We start from the raw sequence: 17656 nt of genomic DNA on the forward strand, positions 1-17656 counted from the left end.
ACTTGCTGGACAGGTGAGCCGTCTATCTAGAAGGTTGGGCTAACACAACACCAGCGTATGTTGGTAGCGAGGCACGGTCTAGCCTCGCGTCAAGCAGCGCCCGGAACGAGCAAGCAAATTAGGGACCGCAAGCATTGAGCATTTTTTTTAACTTTTTTTCACAGTTTGCTTTAATTTTACCTTTGCTTATAATTATAAATATATCTATTCTGAAAATCAATTTACATACATAATTGAAAAATGTTAGTCGTGCATTTAAAAATGTTAACATGTATAAAAAATATTTCTAATGTATACAAAAAATGTACAATGTCCGTGGAAAAATGTAGACATCAAAATATATATATGAGAAAAAAGATAATCATGTATTTTAAAAAATTAGGTCTGCATACAAATATATTTCAGGTGAATAAAAAAGGTACAATATGTATAAAAAAGTAGACATCTAAACATATATATGAGCGTGTTACCTGTAATAAGTTTTTTTGGCAGCTACTTTAGGTTATGGCTAAGAGTTGTGAATCATCCTTGATGTGGACTTTCGCCTAGGCTTTTATAATAAAAATTTCGGGAAAGGGGCTCTTTGATTAAAAAATATAGATATGAAAAAAATATACCGTGTGTGATTTTCATAAAGGTGGAGGGGTATTTCATAAAAACACCGGGCCGAGCGGGTGTGCTACAACGCGTTCAGCGTGGCGCCATTTGTCAATTTTTGATTGGCTTTGAACTAAATCTTCACATATATTGCAAGCTTAGAAATAAAATGATCATTTTTTATAAATTTGTGGACTAAATCATCACATTCATTATAAGTTCATGGGTCTATAGTGCTCTTGCCTCTTCACGTAAACCTTACCAATATTCAATAAAGCCTAGATGCTTTTCGCTAAAAAAAAACACACCCTTGTGCGAGATTCCATTTCCACTTCTCGCCCGAAACCCCAGCCGTGGCGATCGCCGCGGATTCCACCGCCGAGCAAGCCCCGAACCCTGCTCCCCACGAGCCTTCGGACGAGCCCCGCAAGGCTCCCGACCAGCCCGACCGTGGCGAGGACAATGGGGTCGACTTCGACGAGGAGGACGATCCAGAGGAGCTGGACGGGCCGGCGGCGTACAAGGAGAAGGTGAAGGCCGTCTTCCGTCGCCTGCACGCCGAGCCCGTCCGCATCCGCGTCCACGACGTCATCATCAGGGGCAATTTCAAGACTCGCGGCTCCCTCATCGAGGCGGAGGTCGGCGACCTGCTCCGCTCTCCCGGTACCGTGCAGGGCCTGGTGCGCGCCTCCAGCCATGCCAACGCGCTGCTGCGCCGTCTCGACGTGTTCGACTCCGTCTCCATCACCCTCGACGCCGGTCCGCCGGGGTTCCCCGGTACTGCGAACGTCACCATCCAAGTCGTGGAGGCGGCCAGACCCTACAATCGTGGCATCTTCTTCTTCCCCAAGAAAGAGGTGAAGATCTCTGTAAAATTGCAACGCAAGTTCCTTCAGTTTGTTATTTCTTCCGTTAGTGATGTGTTGGTCAGATGAAGTGGTGCTGAATTAGTTTGGATTCGTTACTGCTACTATGTGTGTAATTTAATTATTGCATTGCTGGCATGTTCTAAACCAAGGATGCTCAAAAGTGGCCACTTTTTTAGCTACATTACCCGACTGTTGGTAGAATTAGAGGTAACACTAATCAGTAGTCATGTGCTGTTATTCATTGTATGAATAGGAAAATTTTAATGCTTGGAGTCTTACTTTGGTTGCTTTGGTGCGTTCGTTTATCACCTAAGTTAGCATCCGCCCTCTCGAATGAATACATCTATTTATCTTAATAATTTTGTAGGATTTGTATAGATTATCAGACACAACCATTTGGTGGTGTGGCTACACTCAATTCTTCATCGCTATTTGAGAACACTCAATTGGTTACCATTTTATTATCTTGAGTGAAGCATACAACTGTGAACCATCTCTTATCCACGAAAACCACTTAACTATTGTCGATAAGGAAACATATATTTTGACGGTTGATCTACATCATAGTAAATACACCGTATTACGTGACGCCATTCTAGTCAGAAAACAGAACCATGCAAACATCTTATTATTTGGGTAAAATAGGTAAATTGGTTTGTTAGGTGACGTCATTCTAATGTCTAGTATACACTTAGTGTTAACAACATAAGAGCAGAAGATTGCATTGGAGGTCTTGAGTAATACGTGCCTTCTTTTTTAACTGCATTCAGTATCTGAAATGTTTTCGGGAATGATGCTTATATTATATTCAGGTAATATCATGGCCAGTTGAAGGATGGTTCATGTTGAAGAACCTATTTGGTTACGGGGACATGTGGGATGTTTCAGGGGAATATGGTTGGGATCAGTCATCAAAGATAGACATTGGAGTGTACCTGCCAAGATTGAAATCAATACCAACACCTTTGACGGCTCGGGCATCAATCCTTTCCGAAGATTGGCTGAAGTTTTCATCATACAAGGAGCGTCTTCTTGGCCTTAAGTTTGGTTTGCTTTCAACCTGGCACCATAACTTGTCTTATGATCTGGCATGGCGTACCTTAACTGATCCCTCACAAATGGCATCAGAATCCATAAGGAGGCAGCTAGGCCACAATCTGCTTTCTGCACTGAGTTATGCATATAAAATAGATAAAAGAGATTCAGAATTCCGGCCAACAAAAGGATATGCATTTGTCTCAACTTCTCAAGTTGGTGGTCTATGGAAAAATGGATTACGATTCTTCCGCCAGGTTCTTATGCAACTAACTTCTCGTGGTTAATCTTCCATGCAAAATTTATGCCTACTTTACCCTCATTGCATTTTTGCTTTCTATGTCAATCATTGAAGGGGAGCCTTGGCGCAGCGGTAAAGCTGTTGCCTTGTGACCATGAGGTCACGGGTTCGAATCCTTGAAACAGTCTCTTGCAGAAATGCAAGAAAAGGCTGCGTACGGAAGACCCAAAGTGGTCGGACCCTTCCCCGGACCCTCCGCAAGCGGGAGCTATGTGCACCGGGCTGCCCTTTTTAATATGTCAAACATTCAGTACCTACTGTTTATCTGCTTTGGGTCGGGAGCTACGTGCACTGGGCTGCCCTTTTTAATATGTCAAACATTCAGTACCTACTGTTTATCTGCTTTGTATTAGCTGCACTGTTAAGTAACCTGTGAAATAAATCAAGGAAAAAGAAGCCTAGGTGTTAATTGTGTGTTTTACCACTGCCTAGCGATTATATCACCTAAGCGCACACTTGAGCGTTTTGTTTTTCACCAAGTAACGCGCCAAATCCAGGAATGTGCTTTGTACCAGCATTACCATTTCATTAGAATACACTGTTAGATCGAATAATCCAAGAGTGATGGAGACCCTTACCACAATCAATAAGTAATTTCTTGTGAAACCATAGGAAGATGGATGTACAAAAGAGTGACTGTGCAAGGCCCCAGTATTTAATGCAAGTAATATCTGTTCTCTTTGGTTTTAATAAATTCCGTATGTCAGTGGAAATCTAGAATATATTGCAATTGACCATGTTACCAAAAACTCTCATTGTTTGTGAGTGACTTGTTTGTGGGGAGATTACCAGTGGAAAATAACTGTAAGTTCAATAAGAGATAGATATCAAAACTTAGCATGATCTTAACTGAATAATTTGGCATTGAACTATTTGGAAGGAATGTTCTAATGGATCACGGTCCTGAAGACAACTTTCAAATTCTTCCTCACACTTATAGCTTCACATCCCAATAGCGAACATAACCAACCATCCGAGGTCATATTATTTGAAATTAAGCCATCGGAAGTCATATTATTCTTCCTCACACGTACAGTAACTTCACATTCCAGTAGAGAACATAATCAATCATCCGAGGTCAAATTATTAGCACTTGAGCCATCAAATTAGTCAACTATCTGATGACTGTGCGAAGGGCAGCTGAGTACTCGCCACCTGGTGGTGGAGCCAAGGTTGGGCCGGGCCCCAGACCAACCTAGGGCGGACATGATAAACAATGTCAAACAAATGCTACCATCGTCCTCAGGATTCCGGTGTTACGACCCAGGCCACGGCCTGGCTTTTGGCTTCAAATAACCTTACCAGTGTCAATATGCAGCAATTACAAGTATTTGAGGTTTCTGGTATCTACTCACGGTTGGATAAATCAGTGTTCAGTTCATCTTTTTGATCTATCATGGATAACTTATGTTGAGTAATGCATTAGAAATCAATGCATTAGGTTACGAAAATCATGTATTAGAGTTTTAGGTACGTAAATTATTGCCATTTTTTCGTCATCAATACGTGTGTTTGGAGATATTTGGTCTGACTTTACGTGACCCAGTTCATGTGGTAAGTTTTGTTTCGATTTGGGAAGATAATTAATTACTATCCTTGGTAGGATATAGAAGAATTATTGCTCATTTGTTGGTAGTGCTCACTGTTTATTGATGAGTTATGTTTACCATGCACAATGTGATTTGAGATTTCTTGGTAGGAGCTCCTTTTGTTCTTTTCACATGAGTGGTGAACATCCAAAACTTGCATCACTCTGTTCTGCTTACCATACGGATTGCCCACTTACCCTGTTGTCCATGAGATTATTTATAATAATTGGCGAGTATTGTCATGAAAGCTGCATATAGTTAAGAGCTACACCTGGGGTGTAGGTTCTTTGATACTCTATATCTCTGTTAAGAGTTCACTGTTGGTGTCTCTGCTATGGATGTTAGTACAGTTCATCAAAGAAGCACCAGTTTCATTATGACTGGCTAATGGTCACATGTTTCTCAAGGACTTGGACTGGAAAGGAGGAGAGTTAATAGGATTAGAAAAGATCTCAGTTTAATAAGGAAAGATCTAATAAGTCTAATTGTATTGTCCTATTAGGACTTACGAGAGGTCAAGGGCCTAATCATCCACTATATAAAGGTGGCATGTATTTATCTACGTTTGAGACAGGCAATAACAGACAATCTACTCGCTCAAAGTTATTCTAGTTTCAAATTATGTCTACCCAGTCACCTGTAGCCATGCTGGCTATCTTCAGCACGGTAGTTATCCATTGCGAATCAAGGTCCACAACAGTCTTGGTCATTTCTCTCATTCTCTTTTGTTGGTTTTGGGTTGTGGCCCTTGGATTGGTGCGTTATAACTATTTTTCATCATAAAGGCGAATATCACCTTATTCGAAGTTCCAGAGAAAGTTGGCGACCTTATGGCCAACCTTAATCAAAGCCATATGAATTGTACGGTTGTGATAGGTGTGGAAGTAGTGGAACCAATCCTTCTAATGCAATGCTACAGCACATTTGAATATGGGTAGCAAAGAGCGCTTGTGCTCCAACTCAGACCAATCAACTTGACACCTGCACATCACCTCCTTGACTCGTACTATCCACTATGAGGACCATGCCTGTTGGCACAATACCCTTGCCTCATGGCTTTGTTATAGATAGTATCTTCTAAATGGAATGAGGCAGAAGGAAGCATCCGAAAAGGATGGAAACCTAGAAGTTTGTAATTTTGTCAAATGAGTTTCCAGATAGAAGCCTTGTGAATATTTTCTCACCAAACATCACTGTTTTCTTTGCTGCAGGGGTTTGATGTTCGCGGCGCTGTTCCATTCAGTTTTTGCAATGCTGCCCTTAATGTTGGCATATCAGCAGGGGTGATTCTACCTTTGAGCAGAGGATTTATGGAATTGCCTTCACCTGTCCCTGATAGATTTTACCTAGGAGGTCTTTCTTCCCCTGTATGCAGCCTTGGTGTGATATCATCTCTGTTGGGTTTCAAAACAAGAGGAGTTGGCCCATCCGAACCACAGAGATCTGTCCCAGGCGAGTCAGTTACGGTCGACGCTGCTGCCTCTACAGGGAGGGATTACTTGGGAGGCGATCTTGCTGTTTCTGCATTTGCTGATCTATCCTTTGATTTGCCCCTAAAGCTGTTCAGAGATAATGGAATTCATGGTCATGCATTTCTTTGTGCTGGAAATCTTGCCAAGTTGTCTGAGGGTGAGTTTAAGAATTTCTCATTCCCTGAGTTTCGGCGCACATTCAGAAGCTCTGCTGGTGTTGGCATTGTCTTTCCAACCTCACTTTTCCGGATGGAGGTATGTTTTGAGATCTCGATCTTTCATTATGCGATCCTTAGTGTTTGTTAGGTGACTAATCCATGCTATTGGGCTTCATTGTTCCAGTTAAATTACTGCCATATCTTGAAGAAACATGAACATGATCATGGAAAGAGTGGAATTCAGTTCAGCTTCTCCTTGGAGTAGATGTTAGAAAGTGGAGCAACATTTTTGACCTGTTGAAGAATATTGCGTCCTATTGCACTGAACCATTTATCTTCGTTGCTGAGTCAGCTGTTTAACAAGTACTCCCTCCGTCTGAAAAAGCTTGTCCCTCAAATGGATGTATCACCAAGTTAGTGCTAGATTCATCCATTTGAAAGACAAGCTAGGGACAAGGTTTCTCAGACGGAGGGAGTAGGAGACTAGTCGATCCGTCATCCGATATATTTGACATCTCGTGGTATGATCGAGAACTGGAAGGGTGTTGGGTGCTGTATTAAATTTATTCGATTTCACGGTGTTGCCATGTTTTGAAGTTGTCTTATTGGCTTGATGATTACGCTGTTGCTTTAAATTGTGATGGTTGATACTGGATAGAATATTACATGTTGTTATGTTGGCAGGAGTTTACATCATGGAGTTGGGAGGCCCTTCTACTTGTATGCATGCTTTTTATTCTGACCATTTTGACTGATATGTGTGTGCTCTATAGAATAGTACGTGTTGTCAAGTGTTGTGTGGTCGAGGTCTGAAGAAAAGCTCCAGTGTCAGGGCGCGCAAACAGCTGGTGAACTGGGCAGAAATCAGTTGCACATCTCATCAGGGTTCTTTGGTTTCTTCGGGGTTTCCTTTTCTTGAAAAAGCTATCTCTTTCTTGATTCCCACACCTCAAATGCACATCATCCCTCCTTGATCTGTTGATTCATCTGATCCACTATGGTCACGGTCACTCTGTTTGCTATTGTTAGCTTTGTATTGTACATTTGCACCACATAGTTGATCATGGTGGAAAACTGCCGACATGCTTGAAAAGTCTGTTCATTCTACACCAAACGACCAACAATTGCAGAAGTTCCAATTTACATGCTATCACTAGATCATGTCGTCGTATGTCGTATCATCTTGGCAGGATCTACAGGTGAGGAAGGGTTGAGTGTCGACGGCCTTCATCGAGACTTCTCAAGTACAGTGGCCAGGTAGGCGTCCAGCTTCTCGTTCTGCTCCCTGGCGACGAACCAGATGCAGATGGGCGGCGTGACGTCGTACCTGGCGAGCAGCGCGTAGGGGATGGAGAAGAGCCCGTCGCCGCAGATGAGCCCGGACGCGAGCACCGGCCCGAACGCCTGCGCGCCGTCCCTGTCCGACCTGGTCCACAGGTAGAGCACCAGGCTGCCGACGCACATGTCGATGGCCACCGCCGGCACCAGAAGGAACGACATGGCCATGCCGGTGACGCTCGGGATGAAGTTCCGCGCGCGCCACTTGTAGTGCACCGCCGCCTCCCGCAGCGCGCACACCGCCAGCGCCAGCACGAAGAAGCCCACGCTCATGCTCAGGCAGTGCCTGGGCAGGTCCAGGTCGCCGACGCCGACCACGGCGATGGCCCGGTAGATCTTGGCCAGCGGCACCTGGTAGATCTTGTTCCCGGCCTCCTCGTAGAAGTGGTGGAACACGGTGAACACGGCCGGGTTGACGACGCAGCCGATGCCGGTCCCGATGACCTGGCTCACGAAGAGCGCCCGCGGCGAGGTGAGCGTCAGGTACCCGGTCTTGAAGTCCGACATGAAGTCGGAGGCGGTGGAGACGACGGACGAGACGACGCCGCAGATGACGAGGCTCCCCACCACCCCGCCGTTGCCGTACCCGATCCACGACGCGAACAGCAGGATCACCAGCTTGCTGTACTGCGCCGCGAAGTTGGTCTCGGCCACGCCCGTGCCGTAGGCGTTGCAGAAGGCCAGCAGCGGCGCGAACACGTACGCCGTCGCCACGTGGTAGTGCCGCACCTGGCCGTAGAGGCGCGGGATGGCGACGGTGGACAGCAGCGCCAGGGCCGCGTAGCCGCCCATGGCCAGGGTGCCCGGGACGTGCTCCCGGAGGAACACCTGCGTCCGGCGCCGGTCGTCGAAGCTGAGCACGTTGCGCGGCACCGCGTTGGCGTCGGAGAAGGACCGCAGCGCCTCCGCCGCCTCCAGCTGGTGGTGCCGCATCGTCTGCAGGGTCCTCACCATGATCACCACCAGCTGGAAGATGCCGTCGCCCAGGATCATGCCTATGGCGCCAAACACCTGAAATTACATTAGCAGTCGGATGGACCGTGCGTGCATGTGCTCCTCGTCGAGATCTGTTGGTCGATCAGAAACTACGTACCTTGTAGCCGTTGATGCCACGCAAACTGCCTTCCTGGAGATCGGCGGCGTACCAGCTCCCCTCTTTGGTTTCGATGTAGGGCCACATGAATCCCCAGGAGACGATGGCCCCGACCAGCATCGAGATGTTTATCAGGTAAGGGCTGATCATCCCGACGCCGACGTATGTCCCGTTCAAATTGAGGTAGAAGCTGCATGCAAGTATCACACAACACAAGTAGCTTTCACTCATCATCTCTAGCATGTAGTTTTCGGTTGGAGTGCGACATGTAGAATGATGGATGGATAAGTTACGTACCCGCGATTGAAGGCGTCGAGCCCAAATGAAGGGAAGAAGGTCATGCCACAATGCGGTCCGCCGGAGTAGAACCATTGGAAGATGGAGATGAGAAAGCTTCCCAGGCACGACTGGATCATCAGAGACACTTGCTTCCTGCGTTATGAAACAGAGGCACTCCAATGCATTACTCAACCCAGCGTTATCTTATCTTGTTGCTTGCTACTGGAGTTGAGCAGGAGCTAGGTTTCATGCATGTGATTTAGTAGCTCCGTACGTGCTTACTTTGCTTGCATGGCTCCGTAAGGGGTATGGAAGCTGTTGATGAGGTGAGCCGTAGCTGAGCCGCTCGGAAACGTCAGCCGGTGCCGGATGATCATCGTCTACACGTTAACCGGCCGGCGGCGCAGTAGGAATGCATCAGAGAGCTATAAGTTAAGGTGCACGTACCGACGTACGGTTCAAGTTTTATCTCATTGGCGCCGCACGTAGGTAGGTACCTTCCTCATGGGGATAATGGCGAGAATTCCGACGAAGCTGATGAGGAAGTAGAAGGCCATAATCCGGGGTAGCGTCGGCTCGCTGACGTTTCTGCCGTGGACCTCGCCGGTGTTGATCTTCTCCGCCGTCCTATGGTCCATGGCGAGCAGGTACGACCCGAACCCTCCTAATCAATTAACAACGCCGCAAACACACGCGAAATCAAGGCACCGGCCGAGCAGAGGAGATTCATGGCCGACGATCGACCGACGTGGCAGGCGAGGCGAGGCGTACCGCTGTAGGTCATGCTGGCGCAGGCGACGACGCAGGTCTGGACGACGACGTTCTCGTGGCGGGTGAAGGGGACGTAGGACACGCCGAGCTTGTCGAGCAGGCGCGTCCACGCCTTGAGGAGGAAGAAGCCCAGCAGGCCAGCGGTGATGTTCAGCGTGGGGACGATCCCCGACGTGAACACCAGGTTCATCATGACGCCGCTGAAGGCCGCGCCCAGGACCAGGCTCGCCACCACGGCGCGCGGCGTCACCTGCTCCGTCCATGGCGGGATGGTCTGCTCCTCGAACGCGCGCTCCGTCGACGGCCCCTCCCGCGGGTCGCCGATCGGCTCCATCGATTATCGCCCCCACGCCTGCGAGCGAGTGCCGGCCTCTATCGCCCAGGTTGTGCATGCATGCATGGATGCATGCAGTTGACTATTTGGGAATGGAGGAGCGACGAACGAACATGAGGGGTACATCGTTTGGCTTCTGCAGTTACTATTATTGACGCCCTAATGGGAGTGGCCTGTTCAAGCAGGGACAGAACCTTCTTCTGTTCTTCATACTCCCGGAACAAAATTATAGAGGGGAGCAATATAGAGAGTGGTTTCCATCGTTCGTGATTGCTCTGAGATCCGGGCTACTTTTTAGGTTGTCAAGATTAACCTGGTTTTAAAATGTTTCGTTCGGTTTTGTCTTGTTTCAATGTGTATCATCATGTTTCGTTGTGCACCAATAAAAAAGAATGCACTTGTTTTGAATCTGGTTTGCTGATACACGGTTATACGCAATGAAACATTGAGATATACTTTGAAACTGAAAGAAACCCCAATGTAACTCTTTGAAACAAGACAAATTCTGAAAACAACAAAAATGTAGCATGAATCTCAAAGCAACCATGGACGACGGATCCATGCACAGTATCCTCTGCACACTAGAATAGCTTTATAGGACTTTTACGTTCGGATTTTAGCAATAGGCAAGAATTATCCTTACTTCACTTTAATGATATACATACATGCATTAGAAATGACTAATTTTTCTTTCACGTCCACTCCTTCCTCTAATTACATGTATATATGCACTAAAAGATAAAAAGTTAATGTCATTCTAGATTCTTTATTTTTTCAAATTTCAAAATGTTTTGTAGCTCAAACCGTCGCTCCGATTGAAAAACCGTCTTCACAAAAAATTTCCTCTCGACGAGATCTTCGAAACTAGATCCCATGTTGATATATTCTGATGACTTTTTTTAGACTAAAAGTTACCACATCTGGGCTATGTAAGTTATCATGTTTGTCATACATAAGTTACCGTGTCATTCACACAAAAGTTTTCAGGGTGTGTTTTCAACAAACTTTTATCTCAGGATCAAAAAGTGATTATGATGTTTGCAGTGAGTTATCAACTTTGTTGTGTATATTACCATGTTGTAGAAAAGTTTTGGGGGTATGTTTTTTAACAATTTTCATTTCCTCGGTCAAAAAATTACAGCAATATTTGTATATGAGTTATCATCTCTCATGTGCGTGTATTATCATGTTGTTTACACATGAGTTATTGAGAGGTATTTTTATCAACATATTTCCCTGGTCAAAAAAAATTACCACGTCTGAGGTATGTTTTCAACAGACTTTTATCCCGGGGTCAAAAGTTACCGTGGTATTTTTAGTGAGTTATCAACTTTATTGTGTATATACGGTTCACCTAAGTATCAGGTATGCAGTGCTTCTATTACAATGATATTCACGCAAACGTTATCGAGGTTATATTTTTCAACAAATTTTCCTCGGGGTCCAAGTTATCATGGTGTTTGTATCTAAGTTATCACGTATATGATGCGTTGTTACCATGATGTTTATACAAAAGTTATCGAGGGATATTTTTGACAAGTTTTTTCCTTTAGGTCAAAGTTGTTGTGGTATTTGTACCTAAGTTATCATATCCGGGATCGTATATTATCATGTTATTTACACGAGAAGTTATCAGTGGTATGTTTTCAATAAAAAAAATTCACGTCAAAATTATCGTGGTGTTTGTATCTAAGTTATCAGGACCGGGAGCCTATATCATGCTATTTACACAAAAAGTTATCAGAGTATGTTTTCAACAACTTTTTTTCATGGGTCAAAGTTATCATGGTGTTTATATCTAAGTTATCACGTCCGGGAACCTATATTACCATATTATTTACACAGATGTTACCGGAGTATGGGTCAAAGTTATCATGGTGTTTATACCTAAGTTATCAAGTCCGCGAGTGTATATTATCATGTTATTAACAAAGAAGTTACCGGTGTTAAGTTTTCAACAACTTCTATCAATGGGTCAAAGTTATCGTGATGTTTGTGCCTAAGTTATCACGTCCAAGATCCTATATTATCATGCTATTTACACAAAAAATTACCGGTGGTATGTTTTTACATTTTTTCCCCGGCTCAAAATTATCTTGGTGTTTGTATCTAAATTAGCAGGTCTACGATGTGTATATTATCATGCGATTTGCAAAAGGTACTAGAGGTGTTTTTCAATAACTTATTCCCCGGGTTAAAATTACCCCTAGGTGTTTGTATGCAAGTTATCAGCTTTGTGGTGCTTAAATTATCATGTTATTCACATAGAAGTTATCGGAGTATGTTTCAACAACTTTTTCCCTAGAGTAAAAGATGTATGTTTGTATGAAAGTTATTATGTGTGCGGTGCGTAAAGTACCATGCTATTTACACATAAGTTATCCGGTTAAGTTTCGACAAGTTTTTTTCCCGGTTCAAAGTAATCTCGTTGTTTGCATGTAACTTATCATGTCCGCGGTGATTAAAATACCATGTTATTTACACATAAGTTACGACTATATTTTCAACAACTTTTTTTTCCTCATGTCAAAAGTTATTGTAACGTTTACTCATCAGTTATCCGGTATATGGTGCATAAATTACCATGCTCTATACAAACGGGGTATCAGGGTATTTTCAGCACTTTTATTTTCATCGGATCAAAAGTTACTATGGTTTTTAATTAACGGCTATTATTGCATAACCTTTATTGCGAGAATTAATTCAAAGACAAAATATAGGATTAAATATTGACGGAATAGGTATCTTGCACATGAGATGTGAGTGTGCTCCAGCATGCATGCACGTGCTAGGAAATGTTAATGCCTAAATTAGTGGAAGCAATTACTAGTGTCTTCAGTATATACGTTTTGTTCAGAAGACTTTTTAAGCTAGAGTAGAAAAGGAAGTTAGCTTGCTTCTAAGCATAACAAAGAGCTAACTCGGGTGGTGGGTAGGTCGCACAACAAGTTCGACATGCTGTGTTCAACTCCCAGTCGGCGCAATAATTTTTTCGATGGCGCGGGTTGAGTGGATCGGTTATCGATCACCTCGCGGGAGAATAACGGCTGGTACGTCGTTCGGATCTGTTCCCAAAATCCGAACGTTCGGCAGTTACATATCTCGTTTCTCTTTATATGAAAATAATAATGCATTGTTTTCTTTTGCGGGGAATAATGCATTGTTGGTGTAATGAAAAAAAAAAATCATAACTTGGCACTATGCAAATCGATGAGATTGCCGAGTGTCCTGCTCCTTGTTGAGTGTCTGCATTCTGTCGGGCACTCAACAAAGGCCCTTCTAAAACTGAGTGCAGTGGAAAAAGCACTCGGCACAAAGCCAACACTCACCATAGTCTTGCCTTTGCCAAGCGCAGACTAGAAAACACAACAAAGAGTCGGGTACTCGGCAAACACATGACACCTCTCCCAGCTCACGGCGGTTGACGGAGGGTTGACAATGTTATCGTGTCTGTCGATACAAGGTTTACATGGGAAACCCAGACACATACAGCAAATAAAAAACAACGGCCAACTTTTGATCGACATTTAAGCCGCACCTGAGGACTGAGTGCTGGACTATAAATTTTCACAAAAAAGAAGGACCATAAATATGTTGTGCACCTTACTGTATCAGCGTGATCTTTTGCATGAACTGGATTCAAAATTTAAACCCTTTTTTGAAAAAAAAATTGAAAAATCCAGCACCCCAAAAAAGGAGCTGGACAGTGGTATCCTTGGCCCGCCAGAGTTCAAGTTCTGGTGCTCGCATTATTCCTGGATGAGGCTTGCTTCGGTAGACCCCCCCCCCCCCCCAACAAAACGTAGAAGGGCAGAATGGGCATACGGAAGAAACGTATGCCCACCTCGTATTGTACGGCTCTGCCGGGCATACGTATACGCGGTTGAAAAAAAAACTACCCATCTGGTCGCCCGCCCGCGAAAACTACCCACGATCTAGGCCCGCCCCCATCTTCTCGCCCGCCCATCTGGTCGCCCGCCCGCCGATCACGGTAGTTCCAAAGTGGCCGATCGCCGCCACCGCGGATCGCCGTCGTCCGAACCCCGTCCGAGGCCACCCTCGCCATCCCAACGTCGCCCGCCGCCGCCCTCGCCGTCCCAACGTCGCCCGTCGCCGCATCTCACAGTCGTCCGACGACGCGGACGTGAAGGGCCCAACGTCTGACACCGCCCTCGCCGCCCGAACCCCGTCCAACACCGCCCTCGCCGTCGCAACGTCGTCCATCGCTGCATCTCACCGTCGTCGTCCTACGCCGGGGACGTGAAGGGCCCGACGTCTGACGCCGCCTCCGCAGCACTGTCGTCGAACGCCGGCGACGTCTACACCGCGGGCCAAGGTTTGTCATCTAAACCTAGCGGGCATGGGGCGGGCATGATGGATAGAAGTGAGGGCTAGTTCATGCATGTACTGATTTAGGGTTTAGGGTTCATCAAAACCTCCCGCCGCAGCGCCTCCTCTACGGACTAGGGCATGATTTACAGAACTAGCGTTGCTTTGGGCATGATGCATTGTACTAAACCTAACACACGATGTTTTGCAGTTCTGTGAGTTTGGCGTGTTGACATGGACGAAGAATCAGCATTCGGGAGGGACGAGAATGGTACTGATAAGGTGACTAAGACCGATAACGATAATTTGAACGAAGATGATGACAGCAGCGACAACGATTCCGTCTCGTCATATGATATCTTACCTCCGGAGGATTTTGATAATAATGAACATGGCGCAAATAGCGACAACGTAAGTGGCGTATATTTTGTTTTTATTTTTGAATTTGCAAAGTATGGCATGGCTAACTATATATTTTGTGTACAAATTTACAGGAAGATGTGGATGTTGACAATGTGCAACATAGTTGGCAGGAATCATTTGCAGATAACTTGAGCCAGGTTAGTTGTTAGATGTTGTACATCGATCAATAGTATGATTTAAATGATAGTAATTGACATATATATTTTCAAATGAATGTTGTAGGAGGAGTCAGATGGTCCTGTACTTGATGACGATGAGGGAGAGATTGATATTGAGGAGGCTCAAAGGGAGCAGAAGATGCTTGAGACACATTGGAAGGTCATGGCTATGACCTTTCGGTCGCAAGGAGATGCATACATATTCTACAACAATCACGCCAGAGAGCACGGGTTTAGTATCAGGAAACAGAAGGTGAAACGAGGTGCTTCGGGAATGATACGGTACCGGCGGTTTCTTTGCTCCAGGGCAGGGAGAAGGCAGAGCAAGTTCATAACCATGGAGGGCCGCAAGCGCAGGCTTAGACCGGAGACTCGTTGCGACTGCGGTGCACATATGGTGGTGAAGCTGGACAGAGGACGTGGCATTTGGTTCGTCGCATCATTCGTGGATGATCACAACCACGCGATGGCTCGGCTCGACGAGGTTTGTTTTTTGTGGTCACACAGACGGATTGGAGATGGCCAGAGGGCGGAGATATTGGCGATGGAAGCAGCCGGGATAAGAAAGCATATTATAATGGACAACTTCATCAACAGATACGGTTCGTACGATAAGTGCGGGCTTATCAGGAGGGACATTTACAATCTTTGTTGCAGAGAAAAAACGAAGCTCATTGCAAAGGGAGATGCAGAGACGGCAGTTGGCATTATGAGGAGCAGGAAGGAGAAGGACCCTGAGTTTTTTTTTGAGTATGTGCGTGACAAGGAAGGGCGATTGAAGAGTATGTTCTGGTGCGATGCACAGTCGCGGAGGGACTATCAGGACTACGGAGATGTGGTCATGTTTGATAGCACGTATAAGATGAACAGATACGGTATGCCGTTCGTCCCCTTTGTCGGAGTTAACAACCACTGTTGCACCACAGTGTTTGGTTGTGCCATCATTGCTGACGAGACGGAAGGGACATACGTGTGGCTGCTGCAGACATTTATGAAGGCAAACTGTCAGGTGAAGCCAAAGTCAATAATCACAAACGGTGACGCTGCAATGATCCGGGCTATTCGGACTGTCCTTTCAGATGTTTTCCATCGTCTTTGCTCCTGGCATATCGAGAAAAAATATGCAAAGGCACCTGCATTACAAGTCACTGGATGAGTTCAGATCGCTCCTGTACTATGCCACCTCTCAAGCGAACTTTGAGCAGAGATGGAAAGCTTTCTATGATAAGTGGAAGACGGATAGAACCGAAGAGTGGCTTGACAGGATGTACAGGAAGAGGAGACTTTGGGCAGCTTCATATCTTTCCGATGGTTTTTCCTTGGTATGCGAAGTAACCAGAGGAGTGAAAGCCTCAACTCCTGCCTTCACCTTCACCTGGACTACGGTATGACAATTGTTGATTTGGTGGTGCATTACAAGAACTGTATAGTTCGCCTGCGTGAGAACGAGGCGTACGATGACTGCGAGGCATTCCAGAAGGAACCACCGCCGGTTACTGAATATAAGGCCCTTGAGGAGCATGCCGCCAAAGTATTCACACCTGCTAATTTCTACATCCTGCAAGATGATTTGCATAAGATGGGTCAGCTGGAGATATTTGAGACGCTCGTGGGAATTGGGCGTCAAACATTCATGGTGACATGGAAGGATAACCACAAGTTCAGGTACAATGTTGTTTATGAACCAGGTAACTCAGAACAAACTATTACATGCAGTTGTCTTAGGATGGTTCGGAAAGGGCTGCCATGCAAACACATTCTGTTTGTTCTCCATCATCTGAACTTAACTGAAATACCAAAGTGTTGTGTCATGCATCGGTTGTCCAAACATGCGAGAGATGGGTTGCCTGTGCAGGGAAGAGTGATATGTTTGGATGGGGTTGGTCAGGGCCATTGGAGAGAGAACGGTATAGTGCAATAACCATTAAAACCGCAGAAGCTGCTCATGTTGCAGCAAATGATCCCTTCTTGTACGACGAGTTGATGAAGTGTCTGGACAACATAATAGCGCAGAAAAAGATTTCAGAGGAGGAACTTATAGGAAGTAGAAGGTATGCTATGCTGAAGAAGGAGGCAAGTCGGGCGCAACAAGTTAAGCTTGGTATTGGTGATCCTCAGAAAGTTTCGACGAAGGGTGCACCTAAGAAGGGGCGATCGAAGGGGGGCCCCGACGTTACAAAGAATGGTAGGCCAAAAGATTTTACAGAGAAGAAAAGTGGTCCTTTGTGCAGTTTGTGTGGTCTCCCAGGTCATAACAAGGCTACATGCAGTAAGAACGAGAAGTGAGTTGCAACTTTTTTATTTTTGTTATGTTGCTACTTTGATTTTACCAACTATATTTGCTCACCCATTTCTTTATGTTTTGTTCAGGAACTGGGCGTAGAGACGCAGCTTGGTTTGTAGGAAGAATAAAAGTGATCGCACAAGTCATATCTGAATAACCTATGCTATTTTTATTCGCACATGTGTGCCAGAAAACTTGATTTGTACTGTTACGTGATGATTTGTACTGTTATGTCTGAATAACCTATGCTATTTTTATTCGCACATGTGTGCCAGAAAACTTGTTTTGTACTGTTACGTGATGATTTGTACTGTTTCTATATGAAGTTTCGAAATTCTGTTTATTTGTACTGTTTGGAAATTATGTTTATTTGTACTGTTTGGAAATTATGTTTATTTGTACTGTTTCTATATGATTCCTAGGTGCATGCATGCAAAGATTGCGTACATTTTTTTAAATGAGTATATTTGTTCTGCACTTTCATAAAAGTAAAATAATATTTTTTAAAAATATTCAGAAAAAAAATATGCCCAACCACCGCAGCCGGGCCCATAGTGGGGAACAAATCATACACCCAAATCAAGCCCGAAAGGGGCGACTCGGGCGGCTGATAGAGCCCACTAATG

The 17656-nt window shown here is 45.1% G+C and overlaps 2 protein-coding genes across 2 annotated transcripts; one reads left to right on the plus strand and one right to left on the minus strand.

Moving 5' to 3' along the window:
- Positions 1-905: 905 nt before the first annotated feature.
- LOC125546993 (SAM50-like protein SPAC17C9.06) lies at positions 906-6723 on the plus strand (the record flags this gene model as incomplete). The annotated part of the gene is made up of 4 exons (XM_048711054.1): positions 906-1454; positions 2279-2758; positions 5603-6118; positions 6206-6723. Coding segments are annotated over 4 exons (1626 nt in total), but the record flags the coding sequence as incomplete, so codon positions are not given.
- A 525-nt stretch (positions 6724-7248) lies between these two features.
- Positions 7249-9836, minus strand: LOC125546994 (probable metal-nicotianamine transporter YSL18). Its single transcript, XM_048711055.1, has 6 exons — positions 9503-9836; positions 9229-9395; positions 9014-9111; positions 8750-8884; positions 8453-8642; positions 7249-8370 (listed from the first exon to the last, which is right to left on the minus strand). The coding sequence occupies exons 1-6, from the start codon at positions 9834-9836 to the stop codon at positions 7249-7251; spliced, it is 2046 nt and encodes a 681-aa protein (XP_048567012.1).
- Between the last annotated feature and the right edge of the window lie 7820 nt (positions 9837-17656).

This window comes from Triticum urartu, chromosome 3 (genome assembly GCF_003073215.2).
Source record: "Triticum urartu cultivar G1812 chromosome 3, Tu2.1, whole genome shotgun sequence".
In the NCBI taxonomy this organism is placed as follows: domain Eukaryota; kingdom Viridiplantae; phylum Streptophyta; class Magnoliopsida; order Poales; family Poaceae; genus Triticum; species Triticum urartu.